The sequence below is a fragment of the Passer montanus genome, unplaced genomic scaffold (assembly GCF_014805655.1).
Source record: "Passer montanus isolate IOZ18808 unplaced genomic scaffold, ASM1480565v1 scaffold20, whole genome shotgun sequence".
Classification (NCBI taxonomy): Eukaryota; Metazoa; Chordata; class Aves; order Passeriformes; family Passeridae; genus Passer; species Passer montanus.
Window position 1 is genome coordinate 7771701 of NW_024366592.1, and position 24261 is coordinate 7795961.

Here is a 24261-nt window from a genome sequence, read left to right on the forward strand (position 1 = left end):
GGAGAGCTGCTCCACGCAGGCGTGGGGCTCATGGGGATGGCCGGGCTGGAGCTTGGTGTACCAGGGGTGGGTGGGGGGGGCGTGCAGGGAGAACGCCCCCTTGGCACGCTGTCCAGGGGAGGGAGCTGGGGAAGGGAATGGCTTTGCCTTGGCTGCTCCACTTTAAATACCTTTGCACGGATCTCTGGCCACTGCAGTTAAGCAGAAGGCTTCACCTGCTGTAGTGGAGGGGCCTCCCTGTGTGGGCATTGCTGGCTCTGCAACATGGACTCACAGCACTGCAAAATGAATGGTGACTCTTTCCAGGTAAGTGATGGGGTCTGTGCCTGCTTTTTGCAGAGGTGGAGGGGCGTCCTGCCTCACTCCTGCACTCCTGTGCTTGTCCTCCACCCTCTGAGGTGCAGTGTGACCCAAGAGAGGAAGAATCAAGGTGGTTTGTCATGATGCTTTGCAGTACCTGAGCAATTTTGGCAGCTCCTGTATTTGTCTGCTGTTAAATGTGCTCACAAAAATGCAGTGAGAATGCAAACAAACATTGTAAAAGTATCCTTGTGTACATGGCAAAAAGACAAAGAATCAAAAAAGACCAGAAGCTTATTGGAGGTCTTAAATGTGTGTGATGAAAAAAAGCTGTTTTCTTTTGTTAAGGGAAAACAGATGAAATTATGGGCTCTTCTGGTGTAGCTTTTTGTTAAATTTGGGGCTCTCTTGTTCTCTTTTTAATGTTTACTGACTGACTGACTTTGAACTCTTTGCTTTGGGAAATACAGGAAGGACCTGAAGTTCATGCCTTTTAAACACAGGCACTGATGTTACTGCAGGGGCAAGTGATGTAACCTGAGTCCAGCATGGTTAATTATTAGGATAAAATTCTGCACTTCTCTGTCCTATGTAATGCTGCTGAAGTCAGAGACAAGCTGCATCAGACGTGCAAAAAAAGGGGCTTCTATTTTTTATAAGAGCAGTGATGCCAAGGAAGCCTCTAGTCCTACTTTGTGTGCTGAGGCTGAACTCCCACAGTATTTCTCTAGAGTCTCACCTTGCTGCTTATCCAAGTTGTGTAATTGCTTGGTTCCAATGATGGCTGCCATGATAAGCATTTAAACGCCTTAAGAAATCTGACTTGGAAACTAATTCCATTTTGCATATCTAGTAAATTTGAGCATTACATCAGTGAGGTGAAAATTTTATATCCCTGAAATTGCAAGAAAAACTTTCTCTGGCTTTGCCAGTGTTGGAGTTCACTCGGAAGGACTTTAGGTAAATGTCTCAGCAATGGATTAGAAGGCTGACAGGATTGTGATATTGACCCCTAATGCTGCCACCTGTGTCAGAATGGCAATACTAATCTATGTGCAATGTGGCTAACTAAAAATGCAGGTTTGTGCTCAGGTAAACCTATCCTTGCATCTACATAACACTTTGTTTGAGACTGTCTTAGATTCAGGATGGGTGTTCATCCCCTTCAACTGGTTCTCATTTTATTTCCTGGAAAAAAAAAAAAACAGGTCTGGAAGAAAATTAGAGCCGAATTTATGCACACTGTAAATCACATACACATATCACAGAGACAATATTTCAACCTAATAAAATTGTTTCTTTGACTGAATCATAATCACTGTAGTAACAAAACAGTAAAACTACCCCAAAGCTGCAATTCCTTCAAGTATGTTGAGGGACTAGAAGTTAAAGTCCAAAATGAGAATGGAAAAACTGATCAACAGTTAAAGCTATGCTTAAGTACAAAAAGCTCAGCAATAATGTGAGTGCCTCTGTTTTTGCTGCTGTCACCTCCAGTGCATGTGTTGATATTTATTATCTGCAGCCTGTATTGATGCAGGCTGTCTCCATTATCCTGATAAGAATTAGGAACCAGGAAAACAATAATTTCAGTCTTCTTCCTCTTTGCAATTAAGGATGTCACCTCTGTGAGAGGCTCAGGTATGGACTGATGCTTGTTAAAAGACCTTCCAGGGAACTGAGGTGCAGATGTGCAAGAAGTTAAGCAAGTATGATGCTGTTTACAGCACTAGTGCCTACTCCCTACTGCAATGTGTCTTTCTCTTAAGCACCAATATAAATCAACTTACAAGAGTGGGAAAATGACTGAGGACAGATTGAAAGCAGCTGATCTCAACAAATCAAAGCTAGTGACCAATGAGTTTGGAAAGGCTTTTTAAGGCTTTTTTGTCTAAACTCATTGTACAAAGAGATCAGTTGTTATCATCAGGATTACCTTGCAGGACTTCAACTTTGCACTATATCCCCTGCAAGTATGCAAACCATGAATTCTTTATTTGTCACACACATTCAAGTCAATCTGTCATATAAGTTGGTTCTCACAGCATGACTTGGCAAGAATATGTTAAGTATAAAGCTGCATGTCTTTTAGAGCAGTTTCATTGCAGACAGTGAAAACCAAAGTCTCGATCCATTGGACAGACAATGGTGGAGCCAGTTCCGTCCTTGAGATCAGTTTTGGCTGTGGTGGGTGAAAACAGAAGGAAAAAGCCATGCATGGATAGTATTTGAGATGACAGTTTTGGTCACACTACCATAAAATTTCAGTACTACAGACATTTGTTTTGGCTTTTGCCAGACTCCTGTCGTCGATTTCCCTTGTGGTTGCTTGAGGTGTAAATGGGCTTCATTAGCCAGCTGACACATCACTTCCAGCTGCTTTTCCTCTTGGTCCTCCCCATGTCAGAGCTGGGCTGACTCCCTGGCTGCATGGGGACTCAGGAGACGCAGAGATGCTGCAGGAAGTGTCACAACTGAACAGGTGGCAATTTTCCTTCTGGGGCAGCACTCCTACTACAGTTTGCACTAGAGGTCCCTCATACAGCTGGTTTTTGGAAAACCTTTGCAGCCTCTGGAAACAAAGCCAGACAGAAAAATGTGTGGCCAGTCTGTTAGCAGCAGCCTTGGAGGCAGCCTTGGAGATGGCTTGAAGAATCAGCAATTATTTACTTTACAAAAGAAGGCAGCTCTTCATAGCTCTGCCTCAGGAAATGTAGACCCACCAAGAGCTTTATGGCTTCAGGGCAGCTGGCTTTGATTGTTAATTTGTCTTCTACAAAGGCTATCTTTACTGAGGACAATATTTGGGAACTGGGACTCTTTTTGCTCTGATTTATATGTTCAGTTGAGCAATAGCCATAATGAGAGCAAGCTCTGCCCAAAAATACAGATTTGTATAAGGAATATTTGAATGGGTACCTTGAATCAAGCTTTAATCCAGGACTTGTTACACCAGAACTCCCCTGTGTTGCAGATGTCTGGTGTGATCTTTGAAATAACAACCACAGGCAATTTGTCCAAGGCCAGTAGATGTTAAAAAAATTGAATAAACATCCAAATAATACATCAATGTAGTCTGCAAAAGATTGTGATGGTTGTACATCAAATTAACTCTGATATCAGAAAAATTAGGTGGTTGAAATCTCAGCAGGCATTTACCTGCCATGCCAAGTACCCAGCTTTCAAGATTTGCCTCCACTCCAGGTCGCAGTTTCCTCTTTCAGAAGGGGTGAAATAACTCTTCCCTTCTTAACAGGGCTTTTATGAAAAGAAACATATGTAGAGACATGCAAAGGCGTTCCAGTAATGAGAACTGTGAAAATAATGAAAATAAACCTTTGAGAGTACTGGAAATTGCCTTTTGGAATTTGCAGAGTAGAAAATCAATAAGAGAAAGAGAACAAACATAAATGAAAGCACATCTTGCCCTGAGTCTTTACTCATTATGGGATTTAGGGAACATCTAAATGTTCGCTCCAACATTTTTCCTCGTTTTGTTTTCTTTGATTTTCTTTGCTTGATGTTGTTTAGTTTTAAAATCACTTTCCATATCCTTCCTGTGAATGCTACCTCTCTCCTGGGGATATCTGGAAGGTACAAGCAGAACTGAAGGGAAACACAGACCACGGTCTGCATCTCTGCACAGAGCTCATCCACATTGCTCAGCTTAACCCCCAGTGCTGATGAAAAGGAAGCCTGAGGGAAGGACTTTGCACTGGAGCTGAAACCAAAGTGCAGGAATGTCTCCAGTCATCCCTGAGGGGTGAGGTGAGGCAAGGATGGCTTTAGGTTTATTTGCATGCTCTTTTTGGCTACCTTGCTCTCACAAGGGCTCTAGTTTGAGAGAAGGGGTTTGTGTCTCTACCACCATAAATCAGAGCAGCCCCAGAGCTGCTCTGCTGCTCACAGAAGCAGGGAATCTGCCTTGATTCCCATTCAGATCTGTTTTACACCTTCTTTACATCGCAAAAGGGACACGCAGAAAGGCAAAACTGACTCCTAGGGTGAATGGTAGTAATTTTTGTTTGTATATTTTTTTCTTTCCTTTCAGGAATCTAGCTACATTGAAGACTCCCCCAGCAAAAATGGTGTGATTTCTTTGATTTTCTCTCTGAAAGAAGAAGTTGGGGCATTGGCTAAAGTCCTGCGCACATTTGAGGTAAATATTTTCCTTCAGGTCTTTACAATTTTGTATTGCAGCCACACTTTCTCAGGTCTTGGAGGTTGTGTTTGTGATTCTATTTCATTGCTATTACAGGGGAAAGCAGCCTCCATTTCTTTTCTGGGCTTAAAATCCCTTAAAGTCTTGGGGCAGAATTAGCTTTTTTAAACTACAACCTCTACCTTTAACTGACATGAGGGTGAGAAAAATGCATTTTTTCCACTTAAGAGGGAAATATTTAATCATGACTGCTGTAGTAAAAGGTAGGGGTGAGTTGGGCTGTGACTTAGGATTGACTTACAACCAAGTAATTTGCCTTATAACTTGTAAGGCAAATATAACCTGCATGTGAGCCATGTGACTCACAATGCACATTGCACAGGGTGTTTCTGCTGGGGACAGCTCTTGGCTCTTGTCCACCCCAAAAAATCTGATATAAAAGATTCTACCATCTCCCACCTGCAGTACTTCTAGAGAGGGGGTTGAGGGTGCCTACAGAACAGCACAAAAATGACAGCACTTTTCTTTACACCAAAGGGACCCAGTAACTTATGCTGAGTGATTTGTAAAATTTTTGGGGAAGCAAGGAGCCATTTACCTTTCAGGACATTGTGTGCCTATTTATTCTTGCAGAAATATTTCCCAGATGTCATGAATGTTGTTTGAAAAGCACGAAATCCTTGTGGTTCAGATGGTTGTGTTGCAACACACAGCTGTGTACTCTGTGCTCCCAAGCAAATACACTTTTATATTGGTTCTGTGGCTTTTTTTTTTCATGCAATAGTTGTGCCTGAAAACAGCAATTTCTTTAGAACACTCTAAGAAGTTGTGGCCTGCATATTTTCCATTTGTAAATTGAATTTACTAGGAAATGAGAGATTGTGTGTACAAAAGAAAAATAATTATAAATTTTAGGACATGTTTGATTCATTAAGATAAAAGGAAATTCACCAACAACAGAAGAGCAAGTCTAAATCTGTGAATTGACTAGTAAAATCCTGCAAAATGTCCATATGTCTGTGTGCGTGTCTGAAAATGAATTAATGAAACAGTAGACATCAATGCATTTAATAAGAGAATACCAACAAACTAAATTGCTATCAGCTCTAAAGGAAAGTTTGTAGAGGAGCTAGTATAGGAAAGAGAGAAGAAACCATTTCTTGGATGTGATTTTTTTTGCCCCAAAGCAGATATTTAAACTAGATCAACAGAGTCACTTTTTCCCAGTGGCCCTGATTGCACCTGAGAGGGTGGGACTCGGGTGGTTTTCCATCCAACACAGCCAATTCTTTCTGTGCTAACTCCCAGCCTCCTCCAGCACCAAGACCTGGCATAGGTGCTCTTATATCAGTTTTACATTTGGCATTGGGATGGATGGATGGATGGATGGATGGCAGGCATTTAATGGTACAAGGACAGATCCTCAGGGCTGCTGTTGGTGAATTCCTGGTGTAAACCAGAGCAGCCTGTGGGCTGTTGTAACTCCACTCCAAGAACTCCACAGAGGTGTAAGTTTTACATCCATGCACAGCTGGGAAAACCTTCCCCCTTTTCCATCTGGGCCATAGCTGTGGTGCCTGAGAGAAACAGACTTCGTGCTCACTGACATCCACAGCACAGACAGGGAAAGTGGTGATAGGCAGGTAAAGACTGGAAACAAGCAGGAAGAACTTGAGGGAATTTTTTTGTCTTGTACTCCTTCACTCCCTAATAGTATTAGCTGTGAGATGCTGCTGGAATTAGTTCAGTCTCTCTGTGGGTGGGCTCCTTGGGCAGGGAGACACCCAGCCTTGTCCCCTGGTTTGTGTCACCAGCTTGTTGCTGGCTTGTAGAAATGTGGTGGATTCGTCTCAGAGGGGCCTCCCAAGAGGAGATGTGAGGGTGGCTGCTCCAGCTGTCATTGCCTCATGCAGCCACATGCAGGAGGAAAAGAGAAAACTGACAAGCCACAAATAGGATCAGGCTGTTTCCAGGAGCAGATGTGGTGCTGCAATTGTTCACTTCATGGAGGGGGTCCACACCTTGTGCAGCTGCTGGTGCTGCTGGCCACATGTTGCATGTCTGTAAAGCTTCTGCTCCCTGCTGAGGTGGGGGTGCCCAGACTGCTGGCACCTCTCTGGGCACTCATGCATGGAGATGCACAGCCCAACCCCTCCTCCCAGCTCAGATTTGGGAATGAGCAAGGGACAGTGCCTCCAGCACCGGCTTTGAGGATTTTGCCTCTTTTCTAGACAGTCTGTAAGACTAGTCTGGGACATGAAAGGGAGAGGAGGAGTGTTGAATGAGCTGTAAATATGAAAGACTTGAAAATTTGCCCTCTCTCCCAAGGAAAGAAGCATGGAAGGAAGATCCAGACTGAGTCATAGGGAATTGAGGGGATACCTAAAAAAAGGAGAAACCTTGAGGAGCCATCAGCACATGGGATGTGTTTCTGTAGAGGAGGTTTCTGTGTGGAGCTGGGAAGGCTCATCCTCTCCTTGGTTTAAGAACTGTAAAAAAAGAATTTTTACTCTGTGGGAGCATTGTTCAGCCACACTTGAGTCCCTTGCTGGGATGCACTCCCAGGTTCACACCCTGACCATGTCCCACTCCTGTGCTGGGGTGGAACTGTCCAGACTTTAGCCCCTGCCACAGCTTGTTCTCCATGGGCAGCAAGACAAAGGGACACCAAAGGGTGTGCTCTAGCCTGGGCCTGCCCCTGGATATCATAAAGTACAAGACGTCTGGCTCATCAAGCATCATGGCAGGTAGAATCTCTAGTCACCCACGGAGCAAACCACCCAGGAAAGGAATTAGTGTCCAAACACAGCCCAGATGGAAGGGGTAAGGCCTCATTATGGGATGGACTGAAGGTAGGGGAGCCTCCTCCAGGTAGGGGGAGGCTCAAGGCTAAGGGCTACAGAGTGCTCATGGCACAGAATTATGTCCTCTAACAGAGACTCCAAGTTTAAGAGAATTTCAATGTGTTTTGTGGAAAGATTAATGTTTGTCCTACTCAGACATCCCTCAGGGTTGCTCATGCAGTTGGCAGAGTACTGCATGCTCACATTTGTTTTTTTGCTCAAAGACCCAAACTCTAGTTTTCTGTTCAGGTCCCAGTTGCACACAAGTATGTGGTGACAGTGACAACTCTTATTTTTCCTATGTAGCTTGAAGGGCTTTTTCCTGAGCAATATTCTCAATGAACTCGGCTCTTTTTTGTCTGCTGGCTTTAGGTCCAAAACATACTTGATTATTTCCACTTTTTTCTTATGTTTTCTCAGGAAGACCCATCTAAACACCTGACCTCAGCAGGGTTCTAAGCTTTTCTGATCACTGGTTCTTGTCCCTTCTCTCTACTTTGCACATCCTTGCCTGACAGCATGAATCTCTTCCTCCTGGGCTGGCATAGCACAGGGCCCCTGCAGCCCCTTCTTCACTGTCCTGTGGAGAGATGTGTCTGCAGGGCCAGATTCACACTCTGATGTGCTGTGGAGTGTTAGCAGCTCAGTCATGCTCAGCAATAAGCAGATTGCTACAGCTGAATCCACTTTGCTTCCACACTAGCTGCTCTGTTTGTATGTTGGGATGTGGCAGACATTCACTTTTTGCTTGTCAAACCCAATTGTTTTGCACTTGAAAAGCCCCTTTGTCACCTCTGTCCTCATTGCAGGCTTGGGGGTGGCTGTAGGGGCAGCACAAATCCACCAGCAGGGTCTTTACACCGACTTAATTTTAATGGGATCTGCTGTACACTGAGGTACTTCTTGGTGTAGCCCTGTGCTGCTTATTTGTGTTGTAGAAGATGACAGCTAGGCAGCCAAAACTTGAATAAATACCTTCATCTGAAACAGAACAGCACACATGAGTAAAGTATCATGCTTAAAATCAGGAAGACAGAACAGTCATCATGAAATTGTGTTTATTTTTTGATTCACTGGATATATCAAAAATGTTCAGAGTATAAGTTGAGGCCAAAAAAAGAGAGGAATCTTCCAAGTTTCTTATCAAAATTGAGCACTTTGAGTTGACCCAAGTGTTACACTTGGTAGAAATAGTTGTTTCGCTATAGTGATAAAAACCTATTGAAATTGAGGAAGCTTTTTTAAACAACAAAGTTCATTCTGAAAATAAAAAAGGTGAAGAAAACTCCACATTGTTCCCCTTCAAAGATTGCCTTTTCTGTAATTAAATACATCATTTAAAAATATAGGAAATAAGAATTTCTATATACAAAAAGGATTGTCTTCAGTTTTAACTGCATATTTTCCACATGAATTTGTGAATACATGAATCTTCTCTGAAGTTCTTTTCCTGATGGATTCACAAGTAGTAGATTGTCAGCTGTTTTAAGTGGCAAATGTTGGAATACATCACAAGTATGCTCAATCCATTGTGAGAGAGGAAACGTCTGTCTTTTCCTCAGCGATGGGACCTCCTCAGATACAGAGCAGGACTTCAGTGCAAGGTGCAGCCATCAGTGGGTAGGGCTCTAGCTCAAAAGCAAAAAAAAAAGAAAAAAGTTGATTTGCACCAAGTACTCCTGCTCCCAGTGTAAGTCACTCTCCCATGGGGGTAAGTTACTGTTCCACAGAAGGATGGGATGGGAGTAACAAGCTGTACTAAATGAGACCTGCCACTTTCAGAGTCAGCAGAGGTGACTCTGCTCTGTTTCTGTTTAGGAGCTTCATTCCACAGCAGGTCCTACGTGACTGTTTTCTCTTTGTGCCCTGGGAAGGCACTGGCTCTGCAGTGGCTGGGGTTGTTTCCATATCAGGGGGAGAAAACAGTCACTTAGGCCAGGGGTGTGCTGGAAGTGTCTGCAGTGATAGGTGAACTGGCTTGCCTCTACCACAAGATAGTTTTTTCATTATACTGTAGATGTGCACAGGAGTGATCATTTCATTACACTGCTCCAAATCCACATCCTTGGTCTTATCCCTCCTCTTCCTATGGCCACAAGAGCAGGATTTCTGGATCTAATTGATCACCATGGGTTTAAAGAGAGGAATCTCTCTTCACAGCTGCTTATGCAATGCCCCACGCTGTCACGTTTTTGGTTTGTCCTGCTCCACGTGTTTTGTAGCCAGATTCTGCTGCGAGCCTTGTGCCAAGTGTCAGGGTTGGAGCAGAGTGATGGACACCAGGGGCTGCTCCAGTGCCAGCTGCCCTCTAGCACTTTGTTAGCAGGGACCTGCTCTGAGACACTTTTTCTCCATGAGTTTGGAAGGAAAACCCTAGCAGCTGTGAAGGAGAAGATTCTCTCTGTCTCCAGCTGAGAAACAGGCCCTTGGACAGCAGAGCTGCATCAGATGGCTGCCTTTGCCTTTGCTTTGGGAACCCATGGCTGAAAGCATTGCTGTAATTTCCTAAGTCCTCTGACCTATGAAAATTAAACACTGAGCTTATACTTGTGCTTCTGGAAGTGTCCACCTTCAGGAAACCCTGAACTATAACATAACAAGGGTTTAAAAAACATACAATTTTTTTTTTTGTGCCAGAAAGTGCAAGTAAAATCCTTCTTTTGCAAGATTTTTACCCAAATTCTCACTTAGTGTTGATTAGTGACACCATGGTGTTGTTGAAAGTTCTTCATCTGGTAACCATGTGGGGTCTCCTGATGAAGCCAAACTTCAATAATGACAACACTCATGGAAACAAGCTGCAGCTGGATTTCACAGCTGTACTTAGTTTTAGAACCATATATAGGAGCATTTAGTAATTAGTGAACAGAAGGATGTGTGAGAGTCATGGGAAGTAGTAACCCATAACAATTTCAGAAAGGATCCATCCCTACTGAAAGCTTCCCCACGTAGCCATGAACACACAACTTTCCTTTTCCAGTGCCCAGGCCATTAAACAGAGGGTGGGACTAAATTCTCTTGGTAGTGACCTCAGCAAGACTGCTGGTGTAGTGCAACACCAGTCTGGTTTTCTCCTGCTAGTGTGAGGCAGCTGCAGCATAGGTGGTGCTCAGTTAGGATGGAAAACCTGGAATAACCTGGGCAAGGGGCTGGAGCTGCTTCACAGACTCTGAGAGGGAGCCAAGGCTGATATCCAGCACTGTGAGGTAAGGCAGGGAGGGACATGGGCAATCTCCCCCCTGCATCCACCATTGCCTCTGTTTTAAATTTGTATTTGTCTTGCTACCCCCTTCTCAAGCTCTGTTAGAACTAATTCTAACTTGACCTTTGAGCTCTGAGAATGTATCTTGAGACTTCCTTCTCTAATGGGCAATGATATCGGATACTGGATCCGTTGACTTGGATACTAAAATAACGAAAGCTGAGTTTTTCCACCCCACAGAGTGAGGGTTTTAAGAAAGGTTTAAGAAAAAAGAAACCTACAACTGGCACATGATTTTATGACAGGATGTATCTATTGGGGAGGGACTCAACCTCTCTCCTGGTCATAAACCTGAAGAGAAAGAGAGAAGTGCCAACCTGCTCTCTGAGTTCCTTGCAGCTGCAGTGGGTGGTGGGGTGGATTCAGCAAAGACACATCTAATCTCACTCCATGGGCCCATCTGATCCCTACCAGCTCTAAAACAGGAAGGGCGGAAGAGATCCATGTTAATAGCTCAGAGGGGAACCCAGCCACAAACATGTGACAGCTGAGATCTTCCAAAGGTGTTAGGGTAGGAGATAGGTTCCATCAACAAAAAATAGCTCATAAAACTGGAATAACTTTTTTTAGCTGGCTTTTGAAGGCATACATTGTCAAGATGTCAATCTCTGATAAAAAGCAGATAGACATTGAAAACTGCTTAAAATGTACAACTAAACCAAAAATATGCCCCCATTCTCCTTTCTCAGGTAACTATTTGTCTCCAGAAGTTGGAGCTTTAAAGGAAACATCATCTATTGGGAGAAATGTGATGCAATAGCGAGATTTGGCAGCATCAAGAATATAAAAAAGTTCTGAACAGTGTGAAACTATGAAGATTAAACACTAGATGGAGTAGTAGGACTAGAATGAAATTGAGATTTATAAAGCAACTCTAGTAACAGAGCCACTGTAAATATTTTGAAATCAAGGGCTTAGTAGCAAGGCACAGCACATGAGAACACACATCTCCAGGAGTGCCAGTTCAGGGAGTTGGACATATGCTGCTGGATTCTTGCTCTATAAACAGTCACCAGAAGGGTTCTCCCTTCAGCTTCGCTGTTGTGAGGTCCTGAAATCTCAGCAAAAACATGTAACAGGTTGGCTCTGGACGTTGCTGAGTGGCAGATATCCCTCAAATAAACAGCAAAGCAGCTTGACACTCTGTGGGAAGGTGTGTTGCTTCTCTCAGGTGTAAGAAAGGAGGTAACTCTCTCCCTGGGCTCCTTCCTCCATCTTCTTTTTTCCTGTTTTTTCTCACTGTCTTAGGTTGTGATAGTTTGAAGGATATTGAACTCCTGCTGCCATAAGCATGTCTCATGCCTACCCTGCAGCTTATCTCTTCATTCCCAACCCTTGCATCATCCCGTTTATTGTGGGGGCATTGCTGTCTGTCCAGCTGCTCACCGAGCCTGACTGGAGAGCTGGTACAGTGTAAGAGTCACCTGATCACAAAACAAAGGGATGCAGTTTAAGGAGCCTTCAGCCCAGAGAAGGGAAGGTGCTGGGGGGATCTTATTGCGGCCTTCCAGTACTCAGAGGGGCCCTATAAGAAAGAAAGAAAGATGAGGACAGAGTTTTAGCAAGGCTCTTTGTGATGGCACATGGGTGATGGTTTTAAGCTAAAAGAGTGTAGACCCAGAGTAGGCGTAAGGAAGAAAACTTTTAGGATGAGGATGGTGAGACACAGCAAAGGCACAGCAGCTCCCTGTGCCTGCTCTCTGTCAGGAGCTCCCAGTGCCTCACCACATGGACAGGACAATGGGCAGTCTGTTTGGGAAGCAGGGCTTTGGAGGCCTAAAACAAACTGTCCCCAGGGCCAAGGACAGTGCTGGCCATTCTCTCCCTGGACAGACAGCCCTGTGAGGACGGCTTCTCTTGAGAGCAGCAGTTGGTGAATGAGCTTTTGACCTTTTCAACTTATTGTATTGGTATCTAGCCAAACAATTTGAGTTCATCTGTAGTGTGCAATGCTCAGGAAACAGAGCAATGACATATATGTTTCCTACCAAGGAATAAACTGCCTTTTGTGGAGGAGTAAATCAGGCCTTTGCTGCTGATGGCCAGATGCCCTTCTGCGCTATGCAAGCACTGAGAGGAGCAAAGAAAACCCTAAAGAGGCTCAGAAAGAGGGATGTACAGTTAAAAAATCTTCCATTTTTCTTCCTTGTAGGTCAAAAGTAGATCCTAATAGCATTATTTTGTGGATGAAATCCTGACCCCACTGTAGCAGGGCGTTTGAGATTGACACCAGCAGGGCCAGCACTTCACCCCATGTAGTTTGGAGTCTTCTTCAGCTTGAAAGACAAAAATCAACAGTTTCTCCAGGGATGCTGATCACCACATGTCAGCCTCTCAGACTCTTCTGAGGGTAATGATTCTATGATTCTGAGATCTTCAGGCCCAGATTTCTTCCAGGGATTTGTATATTCCTCCGAGGGGACAGAAGCCCAGACCTGGCCATGGCATGTTGTGTCTGCAGCACCAGTGTGAGCCTGACAAGATGGCCAAGGGGCAATGTCCATGGAAACCTGTTTAAAAGATTTTTCTCAAAAAAACAAAAAAAACCCCCAAAAAAACAAAACAAAACAAAAAAGAAAAATAAAAAACAAAGAAATCCAAAAAGAAAAAAAAAAAAACCACCAAGGAAAAAAAAGCAGTGTTTTCATATTCAAGTTATAGTGCTCAAGAAAACATTTTAGTTCAGTTAACAGGGTTAGATGTTCCTGAATTTTTGTTTTGGACTTTCTGGGTTTGTTGTTTTTTTCTAAACATTTTTTTTTGCTTTCCTGGACTTTTAATTTGCTTTTTGTTGGAAAAATAGGATTTTTAGTTACTTGTTGCTTACACATCAACATGGCAGCATGTCTGAGGTCAGGTTCCCACTGGCTATAGTCACCAATGCTACAGTTACCAGTGCTCTCTATCTTCAGAGCTAGGAGACGCTGCTGATGGTCAGCAAAGATTTTTGATGAGACAGAACTTGAATTGCTGTGCTAAAGAAAATAATCCTTCTCTGTGAGGGTGAGTAGACTTGGGAGCAGTTGCTCAGAGAAACTGAGGAGTCTCCAAACATGACTGGACATAGCCCTGGGCAATCTGCTCAGGCAACCTGAGCATATTATTGTACTGGTTGATCTCCAGAAGTCCCATTGCACCTCACAAACTCAGTGATCCTGTGATTTTAAACACCCATATTTTTATTTGCACAAACCTGGGCTGCCTTTTTTAGTGCAGATCCATGTTTCCCTTTGGATCTTTGCCCAGCAGCTGCTCACAACTCTGGAAACTGTGCAGGTGGCTTTGCAGGTGACTGCACAGAGGTTTGCAGAGCTTATCTCACAGGGTGCCCAGCTGCCTGCTTACCCAGCCTTCCCTCAAGATGCTCATCAAGACTGCATTCAGTTTCCCATGAGAAGGTGCTCTACAGGTGGAATGCCTTCTTCCTGTGTCGATGCTGGGGAAATGTTTCTGTCAACACAGACGAGCTCTCATTATGTGCTTGAGGGACTGGAGTTGCCATTTACAATACAAAGCCTGTTTACAACCTGAATCCTGCTTCCACTTTTCTCTAAGCCTTCAGTAGTCCCTAGTCCTCATGATGGAGCTCTGTGCAAGGGTGAATCCCACATATTTCTCATTCTTCCTTTCTGTTTCTTGCTCTGCTGTGAAAGTCCTCAAGTCCAGTGGCTGCTTTTGAGTTATTTGGATGGTACAGTATGGTTTGTTGACTGACATATGTATTTCTTCGGTCTTTATGTCATATTCCTTTCCCCAAAAACTGTGGGACCAAAATTTCTCTTTCTCATAGGAAAAAGGTATAAACCTGACCCACATTGAGTCCCGACCTTCCCGTCTCAACAAAGATGAGTATGAATTCTTCATTAACCTGGAAGGCAAGAATGTCCCAGCACTGGACAAGATCATCAAGTCCTTGAGAAGTGATATTGGAGCAACAGTCCATGAGCTCTCACGGACAAAGAAGAAGGACACTGGTAAGCATATGCTGACAAGGTTAACATTGACATGGACTGTTTATGTCACATACTGAAATTACTTATTTCCCCTGTAGTAAAGGAGATCCACTTTGGTCTTTATGGCTACACTTCTCTCTCTCTATTTTTCCTGTAATGTAAACGTTTTCATTTGGAGATTTTCTCTCAGTGTAAATTTTTGCCATGATTCTGACTAGGTCTCCTGGGAAGCTAGGGAGGCTCTGCCACCCACTTTGGTGGGAGCAGGACTAACTTTCCATTACTGTAAGAAATCCCAGGGAGGTCAGTTGCAGTTCTGCCTTCGCAGGGAAATAAGGAAAGATTTTTTGAGTTGTTCCCGCTCCTAATTCTCAGAGATTTGCTGGAGTTGAGGCTGCTTGGTGCAGTGGTGGCTGCCTAGCATATAGTCTCAGACAGACTTAAATGCCTCTTCAGATAACAGATGTGATTTTAATAGGATTTCAGACTTTAAATACTTTAGGCCTGGATCTTCCTCTTCCTTCCTAGGAACAACATGAAAGGACATTAATACCTTCTTGAGATCAGTGCTGGTAATCCTTTTACCATTTCCTTTGTGTCCTACCCATGACATTACATTTGAAGATGAAAAAGAAGAAGGCAGATTCTCTTTGGAGTCAGTTTTCTCCATTCATAGACAAAGGGACAAAAGGTTGATTAGGTGATTTATGATCATGTCAGATCGAAGAGGTTCACTTTTGGGGGCTTTTTTATTTCCAGAAGAAAGCTACAGGACCTACCAGGGTTTAACATTCATTTTTCTAGTTACTATGAAAAAGGTAATAAAGAATTTTATGAAATAATAAAGTTGTCTATAAACATTTGCCAGAGTCAGACAGAGATACAGCTCTAAATATCATCCAGCAAAGTCTTGCATGTGAAATTCTGACCTCACAGAAGTCAAAACTCCTGTGGTCAGCTGTAGGATTAGGATTTCACTGCATGTTGCTGTGTTGATCAAAGGAGTTTTTGAGCTAGATTATCCTGTCAGTGCTTCAAAAAGGGACTTGATCCTCTTCTGTCTGAGAGGATAACTTGTGTTTGTTAGTTTCAGCAATTCAGAAATATTATAAAATGAGAACAATTTATTGCCAAGGAGAGAGGGGAAGATTGATATTTTTCCTTGCCTTTTCTCATTTCTTTTTCAATTTCAACTCCTCTCATGAGCAATAAGGGTCCAGTCAAACTGAAATCCTCCAAGGACCATATTTTGAAAGGTCAAACAAGCCCTGCTTCGGGGATGAACTGTGGGTGGCAAATCCTGGGCAGAGGCACTGCAAGGGCAGAGTGAGATGGGAACAGCCCGAGCTGTAGGAAGTGTGGCGAGATGCTGTCCTTTATCTGGGACATTAACAAATAACAGGCCTTGTGGTGCCTTTTAGGCCAGCTTGTCTTTCAAATGTATCCTCCTGGCAAATCTGGTCACAGTCCACAGATGTGCCTGTGTGAAATCTTATTCCCAAAACACAGAACAAGAGCACTGTGCCTCCAGGGAGCAAAATCTCAGACAGATGGTTTATGGGGATGTTGCCACACTTGTCTCAGTGGGCAGGTAAAGGCTGGGAAGGTTTTCTTCCAGAGGCAATCTGGGATCCCATGGGACCGATTCTTTTGCTGCAGCCTGGGATGCTGTCATTTCTTCCCCGCAAAGGATTTATTTTGCTCCCGCTCATGATTTGAAAAAGAAAAACCTTATTTTTCTGTTTCCTGTGGAAAACACACAGTCCCATTCTTGGGGCACTGCTTTGTTGGCGCTCAGAGGAGATTTCTGCATTCTGTCCCTTCTGTATAGCTCAGTGTTAAACACTGTGTTTGTGTGATTTATTGGGCAAGGGATAAGTGAATGGCTTTTAATTTTTTTTTTGGACCTTTTAACTGCTTTTAGTACCTTTTCTTAACTAAATACAACATTTAATTGACACATTCCAATGGTTAGAAATATCAGATTTGGATCAACAGTGTAATTTTAGGTGAGAGCAGGCCAGCAAAGTGTTCTAAATCCAAATGTAGCTTTGGAGCTTCAAATGAGAAGGGCTGGCAGCTGCTGAGCCAAAAGCTCTTTGTGTATGTGGAAAGATTTGTTGTGAAAACACAGCACATCTCCTAGTGGCTCTTTTTGGAAACAAGATGGTAGCTGCAGTCCATTTGGAGCCCATGAATAAAAATAATTAAATATTATTCTGTTGCAGCATTAGGGAAATGCAGACAATTTATTGCATTTCTGAAACAAGCTGGGAGCTGAGGATCTGTAGGGCCCTTGTTTGCTAGACCCTGAGGCTAGCCTGAGCACTTGAGAGTGTTTAAAAAAGGGCTAAACCTGGGCCTTGAACTGCTATAAATTGCATAGACCTGTCTTTGACCCTCCTCACAAACCCTTGTTTGCCAGACCCTGAGGCTAGCCAGAGCACTTGAGAGTGTTTAAAAAAGGCTAAACCTGGGCCTTGAACTGCTATAAATTGCATAGACCTGTCTTTGACCCTCCTCACAATGGTCCAAGTGGAGGATTCTGCAGAAGTCCTCGCTGGCCCTGCTTTGCTGCCTCTCATATAAATGGCTTATTAGCATTCTGCTCAGCATTTGACCCCACGGTAATTTGGTCACCACTTGGGTGTCCAGCACCATCCCATAAATGCTGCTGTTTCACTTACAGACAAATCAATATTTATTACTGATCAGCCCACGTTTGCTCCTCAGACCCTCACAGAGGCCCAGTGTTGCAAGAGTTCGCCCTGGCAGTTCATTAATGGCTGTGCAGACAGACAGCCAGTCTGGACGGGCTGCAGGAGGATGTTGCAAACAAAATATGGGATAGATTCAGCCAGGGGGTAATTTGATTTGATCTTTTGAATAGTTTCTGGGAGGGCTGGGGACAGCGGCCTGGCACATTGCATCCAGGCAGAAGACCCACCAGTAGCCTTTCTTCACCCTGGCCCTCGATGTGAGGGCTGTATGGACTTAATGCAGGGTTTGCCCCAGAACTGTGCTCAGAGTCTTGGATTCTTGTTTCCATGAGAGCTGAGAAAGCTCAACACTTTCAAGGACCCAGCTTAACAATTTACACTGGTGCAAGCAGCACTAAGTCTCCTTGGGATTTCCCTTCCACAGCCTGCCACGTCCATCCAATTCTGCAAGCTCAGAGCTGCTCTCATTTAGCTACTGCTGGTGTTTGGGTAGGCAGGATCAGGACTTGGTGCTAGGAAGTTGCTTCTCCTGTTTAGGGAAAAAGCAAATCGCCCATCTCCACACCCAGGACTGGCACTACATCAGCCTGGAGTCAGTTTTTCCTCGAGTCTTTAATGAGGCCTGCACCAAGTACTAAGGCAATCTAGAGAATAAGATATTTAATGAAAGTAACTCTGTATGGAAAGTAAGTCAGCAATGGTTCAAACCCTGCCCGGCAAGACCTTTTTGATTCAGGCCAGCAAAGCCCTACAGACACCACTGCCAAAAATCCAGTGCAGACTTCAGCCCCCACCAATTTTTCCACACAGCTTGGACCCTTCAGATCATGCTGCATCCCTGAGAAGAGTGGTTTTCTCTCTAACACTGACAAATCCTTTGCTGTGGGGCTGCCGGGCAGCCTTTCTTCCCCAGTGCCTAACACAAAACCATTCACCAGTGCACCTCACCCCAGGCTGGTAGTGGGGAGTCTGAAGCACAAAACAGTGAAGCAATTCCCCACCATCACACAAAGCTCAGTGCTACAGCCAGGAGGCAAACCCAGATAGAAAATGGATGTAAGTAGTGACCACTCTCTATAGATCAAACACACTTTTTTCTACTCCCCCCTGTGACTAGTTCAAGTGAAGGGGTGGGGGTGCAGGAAACTTTCTGACGGCGAGGGCAGAGTGTTCCTGGAGCAGCTAGGAGAACCAGCGGTACATCCAGCAGCAATGAAACCCATCTGGGGACCTTCCTGGGTCTGCTGCTGCCATCTAGTGACTGCTCAGCTCTGGTTTTTAGGGCAAGGAGAAGCATCCTGGAGAGGGGCGGACAGCATCCCTCCTGTGCCGGGCGGAGGAAGGCGCGGGTACCGCTGAGCGGGTCCCTGCATCCCGGGGAGCTCCGGCATCCCGGGATCTTCCTGACCCGCAGCAAACAAATGAAGGCTCCCAGCACGGAGCCAGGCTGGAGATGGGACAGCAGCACGGGGTATGGGCGCTCTCTCTGCTTGGGCCCCAAATTGAGCGCTGTAAAGCTGCTGCTGCTGCTCCAGTGCCTCCGTGCAGGTGCCTCGCAGAAACCCGGAGCCACAAGCGCCCTCCGTGCCGTGAGGCTCGGCACAAACACGGCTGAATAGTCCTGGAGACAGGGATCCTCTTATCCTGCGGGTGGTCCATCAGGTCTGGGATGAGCCTCATTACCAAGGCACTGCAGGGAACTCATCTGGCAGCTGCTGGCCGAGGATCAGGTTCACTTGATAATAAGAAGGGGAGGTATGGCCCAGCAGCGGAGCTCCCAGCTGAGCAGAGAGCCACAGAGGGGAATCTGCTGTTTTCCAAGCACTGGCTGAGCAAGCAACACCCATTTGCACAAGAAAGTCTCTTGATTAATTGCAAACTTTTTACTGATAGAGGCTGCCCCTGTTCAGTCCTCTGTGTTGAATTGCCATGAAGACACTTGACTTACTCTTTTTTTATCTCAACATATCACATCTGGAAATCCCTGTGATTCTTTATTGTCTCTCATCTTAAGTCCTTCTGCAATGAGAGGGTCACATGGGCATTACACTGTGCGGTCAGCAAGGTCTCTCCTTGCTGGCTGTGCCTGAGACAGTGTGTATAGCATGTGAGTTACAGGCAACAGAGAAATAGACCAAGAGAGTTAATCAAGTTAATGCATTATTGTGGAATGACTGCAGTGATACAGTGCTAGTCTGAGGTATTAGGAAGCCATTTGTTTTGTTTCAGAATCCTAGCTCAAGTGGGGCCACCAAGTACGTTTTAGAAAGAGTGTTTCAGACAGTCCAAAAATTCTTTATCCTTGTTACGGAGTTTCCTGTGATTCCTTTGAAGGGGATGATTCTGGCTTATTGTGAAAATTTTCTGCATTTTTGATAAGCCAAGACACCAGAAGTAATAAACAGAAAATCATAAACATTGCAAGCCAGCTCTGCACCAAGATTCAGATGCTTTTGATGTTCTGTATTCTTCCAACAGTATGAAACGATCACAGATTCAAGAGAACTTGCTTGGTTTGTTCTTGTTTCCTACTACAGGGAAAAGAATTGAAATAATTTAGCCCCTTGCATATGTTTCTTTATATATATATGATGAAAAGATGAAAATGTCAGAAGAAGGCAAAAAATCAAATAACAAAGAAGGATACCAGTCTCTATTTCTTTTCTGTTTTGCAGTACCGTGGTTCCCAAGAAGTATCCAGGAGCTGGACAGGTTTGCCAATCAGATCCTAAGCTACGGAGCAGAATTGGATGCTGATCATCCTGTAAGAATTATTTTTTAGCAATTTTTCTAATTATTGGCAATTATGTTTCATTTAAATTTGCTCTTTTTCAGTACAGATCTAGTAGACTAAATTTCACATGGTACAGGACAAGAAGGCTACCACATTTCTAGGGTTATAATCAGCCCAATCCCTGGTTATGGAGTAAATCAAACCAAAAGTTGCTATAATTGAGCAAATGCCAAGAGATCTTAAAAGTTGTAGTGGTTTTCAGAGCAGAAGGCCACCACAAGGACACATCTCACGCATACTCTTCCCAGGAGGCTCTGATGTAGTGATTTCAGGCTCACTTTGTGTATCACTAACAAGAAAAAGAAGCTACATGGCATAGCCCAGAGAAAGACTTTTTTCATCATTGATTACATACACATGATTTAGCTCAGTGTATTATTATGTGGATACTAAACCTGACATGGTACTTTTATGGTGAGACATGACAAAAGAAAATGTTCTTGGTTCAAAAAGTTTATGGTTTAAATGGTAGCATCAGAAAGTTTTGTTCATTGACTTAGCTGATAAAAAAAATTGTTTTGCGGTTTTTCAGTTTTGTTCAGATACAAGAATATTTTCTGCCTCTATTCCCTCTCCAAGCAAACAACAACTTACTTTCATTTGTCAAAACACACTGAGTTCCATGCAGTGCACCAGAAATTGCTGCTATTAGTTTAATTGAGATAGGGTGATTATAAATAAATTACATGCAGTGCACCAAAAATTGCTGCTATTAGTTTAATTGAGATGGGGTGATTAGTCATTCACTACCTATTGCTTAATTCAAGACGTGTTATGTACCATGTACAATGATTCATGATGTTCACTGTGGTCATATGAGAAGCAGAATGAAAAGAGATACACTGAGCCAATGGCCCCCTTGTGTGTCATGTGGGAATAGACCAAGATTGTATTTGAAAAAAGAACCTAGGGAAAAAAAAAAGAAAAATATATAAAAAGGAATGAAACGTCTCTCCTCCAGTTCCTAGAATTAGTTAGTGGGTACTTGTGCTTAAAAAAGAAAGCCAGCTGCTGGGGTAAATAGGTGACAGTCCATAGAGTGCAGAAAAAGAGAAATTAAAGGAGCCTGTGTTTTTAATAAAGTGAGGCATGGAATTTAATCACAATGACCTCCGTGACAGGTTAACCTTGGACAGTGCATTTTTTTGGCTGTTGGCTATCCCTTTTTTATTCCCGCTCGTGAATTTACACTCCACTCCAGCTGCCTCCTGTACTTGGCTGTGTTTTGTGGCCCCTCAGTCCAGCTGTGCCATTGACCACTAAGAGATGCATTTATGGACTGCTGAGGTGCCCAGGGAGCTGTTCCTATCCTCCCTGCAGAAGGGCATCCTAGCTTGGAAGGAGGATGTTCCTGCACTCCAGGTGGTGAAGGCACTCCTGGTCCTGAGGATCTTTTAGTCTAAACAGCAGGCACACTGGGGTGGAGGAACGGTTATCCCAGATGAAGATTTAGAGGTTTTATTTCTTATCCTTGGTTTTATTGCTAATTAGCTGCAAAGGTCAAGCTCCCAGCCACAAGGTCTATGAGACATTCTTTGTAGTCATTAATTGCCTCCAAATTGTTGAATTTGTACTACAAATAGGGGGTTTTGGCCTCCTAAGTGGCTACTGATCCTCCAGCAGTTTGAAAATGAGCACTTTAAAGTGTGGTTCCTGCTGAAAATCTGCCTAAAAGGTTCGATAGAAATGTGTTTCTAATGTGTTTTGATTCTGCTGCTCTAGAGCAGCCCAGCTGTGCCAGGGACAGCAACAAGCTTCAAGGGAAACCAGAAGGGCATGGTTATCCCAGTACTGATAATTCTGGGTTGCTCTTGCCAGGAGCACCTTGCTGTTGCTGTAAAGAACAAATTTCCCTATCTTATATGAAGTGGAAATGAGAAAAAGAGAGGACTTGGAGGGGTGGGGGTGGTGAGAGGCTGTGGCTGCTCAGTGGCTCTGCAGCCCAGGAAGGAGCGCTGCCCTGGCTGAGTGGAGGCAGCTTTCCACCGACCTTGCTGCACTTCTTGGATGCACCAGCCATGCCTGAGTGTGCTCACTGGGAGGAAGGCTCTTCACCTTTTGCACTTGCTGGCCGTTTTGCATGGACTGCCCATCGCTGTTTCTCTTCAGGGGTTCAAAGATCCCGTGTACCGGGCCCGCAGGAAGGAGTTTGCGGATATCGCCTACAACTACAGACAGTGAGTACCCACTGCATGGGAGCAAAGCAAGCCCTCATCTCCTGCCCTCTCCTGGGGTTCTCACCCTGCTGCCTATCCCTCCTTTTCCACAAACATCCTCCTGCTGTTGGTTTTTCTCTGCCATGTGTTTAAATCTTCCTGTTCATGCATTTATCCTCAAATCGCAGCAAAACAAAGGTAAATTGTTCCAGGCACTTGTTCAGAAGAGACATCATCTCCCCTCTCTCCCCACAACACCCCTCTTTCCCAGCTTTGTTGTCTAATTGAGCAGCAGACTGTTGCTGCTACAAAGACCTGAGCATTGAATAAATCTGGTATTCCCCATTTAACCAGGGCTGGGGGAGGAGTGTCTATCATTAACATTAAAGCAGGATCTGCATACCCTATTAAAATAATGAATAACATATGGTTCTGATGCTAATCCAGTGTCTGTTACCCTACTTTTATCATGTCTAATCCAGCTGCAATCAGTAATTTAGGCTTTAATTTCCCAAGAAAAATAAATTAATAGAGATGATAAATTCAGTTAGAACAGGCATATTTGATTGCTTTCAATGATCAGATCTGGAGGAGAAAAAATTCTGTTCCCAGAGACACTCACACGTATAGATCGGTACTACTGCACCTGATTCTTGCTGGGACTGGTAAAAACTGTGTTTGCAAAGAAAAAAATAACATATATGGTAAATTTTGGGCTACAATTTGCACAGGATCAAAATATAGCCCCTGAGCCAAAGAGCTAATAATGTAATCACAAAAGGAGAAACAAAATTGGACTGGTTGATGGAAAGTATAAAATGTCAGGTGAAAAAGTCAGAAAGCCAGTTTATAGCTAGAAAATTTGAATAAGATTTTTGTGTCCAGATGTGAACAGATCTAATGTACATTCTTAGATATCCCACAGAAGATACAGAGAAGTGGACAGGATGAGAGGCACAACCAAAGTTATCAGGCTTCAAGGAAAGGAAAGGGTTCTTAAGTTGTGAAGGTGCTACACAGCTGCAACAATGAGATGGGTCACTGGTTGCTTGCCTTCTTCCTAACATTAATCTAATCCTCTTCTGTATCCCTTCTTTTGCATCTGTTCTGTCCTCTTTCTTTGTGCTGTTTGCCCCTACTTTGCCTTTGGTTTTTTTGGCTCCTCTCATGATAGATTTGCCTACTGTTTTTGTTGAATGCTCAGTTTCCCTGATTTCTCTTTTCTTTGCTTTTAGCTTGCCTCTTCTCTCTGCCTTACTTTGCTTCTGGCTCCATTGATCCCTAGAACAGTTTTTTAATTGAAATTTGAAAGGTTTTAAAGCCATAGCTTCCCCCAGTAGCACTCGAAGATGGTTGAGGATTGTTTAGGAGTGCTATAGGAACAAAAATCACCCAGCAATCCTCATAATTCAACATGATGTTTAAAGCTCCATAGATCAAGGAGAGCTGATACAGAGAGACAGAAGGTGATGGTTCTCCATAGGAGCTGCCCTGAGGCTCAAGAAAAAAAAAAAAGAGAAAGTGAGAGATGGTGGGGGGTCATCAAGAGTTTAACAATGGGTCTCTGGGGTTTGGAAAGCTTCAGCATTGTTCCAGCAGTGTTGTTAAACCTATTAAGTTACTTAAACCCCTTTGATTTTTCAAAGCTGCTGGATTCACCTATGGCCTTAACATTATTGCAAAGGAATTGGTTATTCACAGGAGACCAAACTGCTTGTGATGTATAACTCCTGTTAGCTTCAACATGAGCTAAGCACGTGGAGGCCTGAGGGTGGGATTTAACTGATAATTGCTCATTACAATTATAAAAAGTCAAACTGGCTGGAGTCTGCATCTGTTATGGCACAGAGCACAGATCAGAATTTCTCTGCCACTGCAACAGAGTTTTATGGATCTGATGGTTTCATGTTTTTACAAAAACCATTAATATAATGCTCACTAGAGCAAGAAGTAAAACAGCTCCTTCATATAAAGAAAGAAAAAAATAAATCGAAACCAACAGCAAGCAAGTATTTTTAGAAGAGCACCTTTAAAAGACAAACAAGCACTGATTTATTTTTAACACAGTAAT

General features: G+C 43.7%; 1 protein-coding gene across 1 annotated transcript in view; it reads left to right on the forward strand.

Moving 5' to 3' along the window:
- The window catches only part of PAH (phenylalanine hydroxylase), a 33664-nt gene continuing 9403 nt past the window's right edge, over positions 1–24261 (forward strand). The window contains exons 1-6 of the mRNA XM_039708218.1: positions 1–19; positions 198–306; positions 4352–4459; positions 14358–14541; positions 19916–20004; positions 22144–22211. Of these exons, the coding sequence (XP_039564152.1) occupies positions 265–306; positions 4352–4459; positions 14358–14541; positions 19916–20004; positions 22144–22211 (491 nt within the window). The 5' untranslated portion in view covers positions 1–19; positions 198–264. The remainder of the gene's footprint in view (positions 20–197; positions 307–4351; positions 4460–14357; positions 14542–19915; positions 20005–22143; positions 22212–24261) is intronic.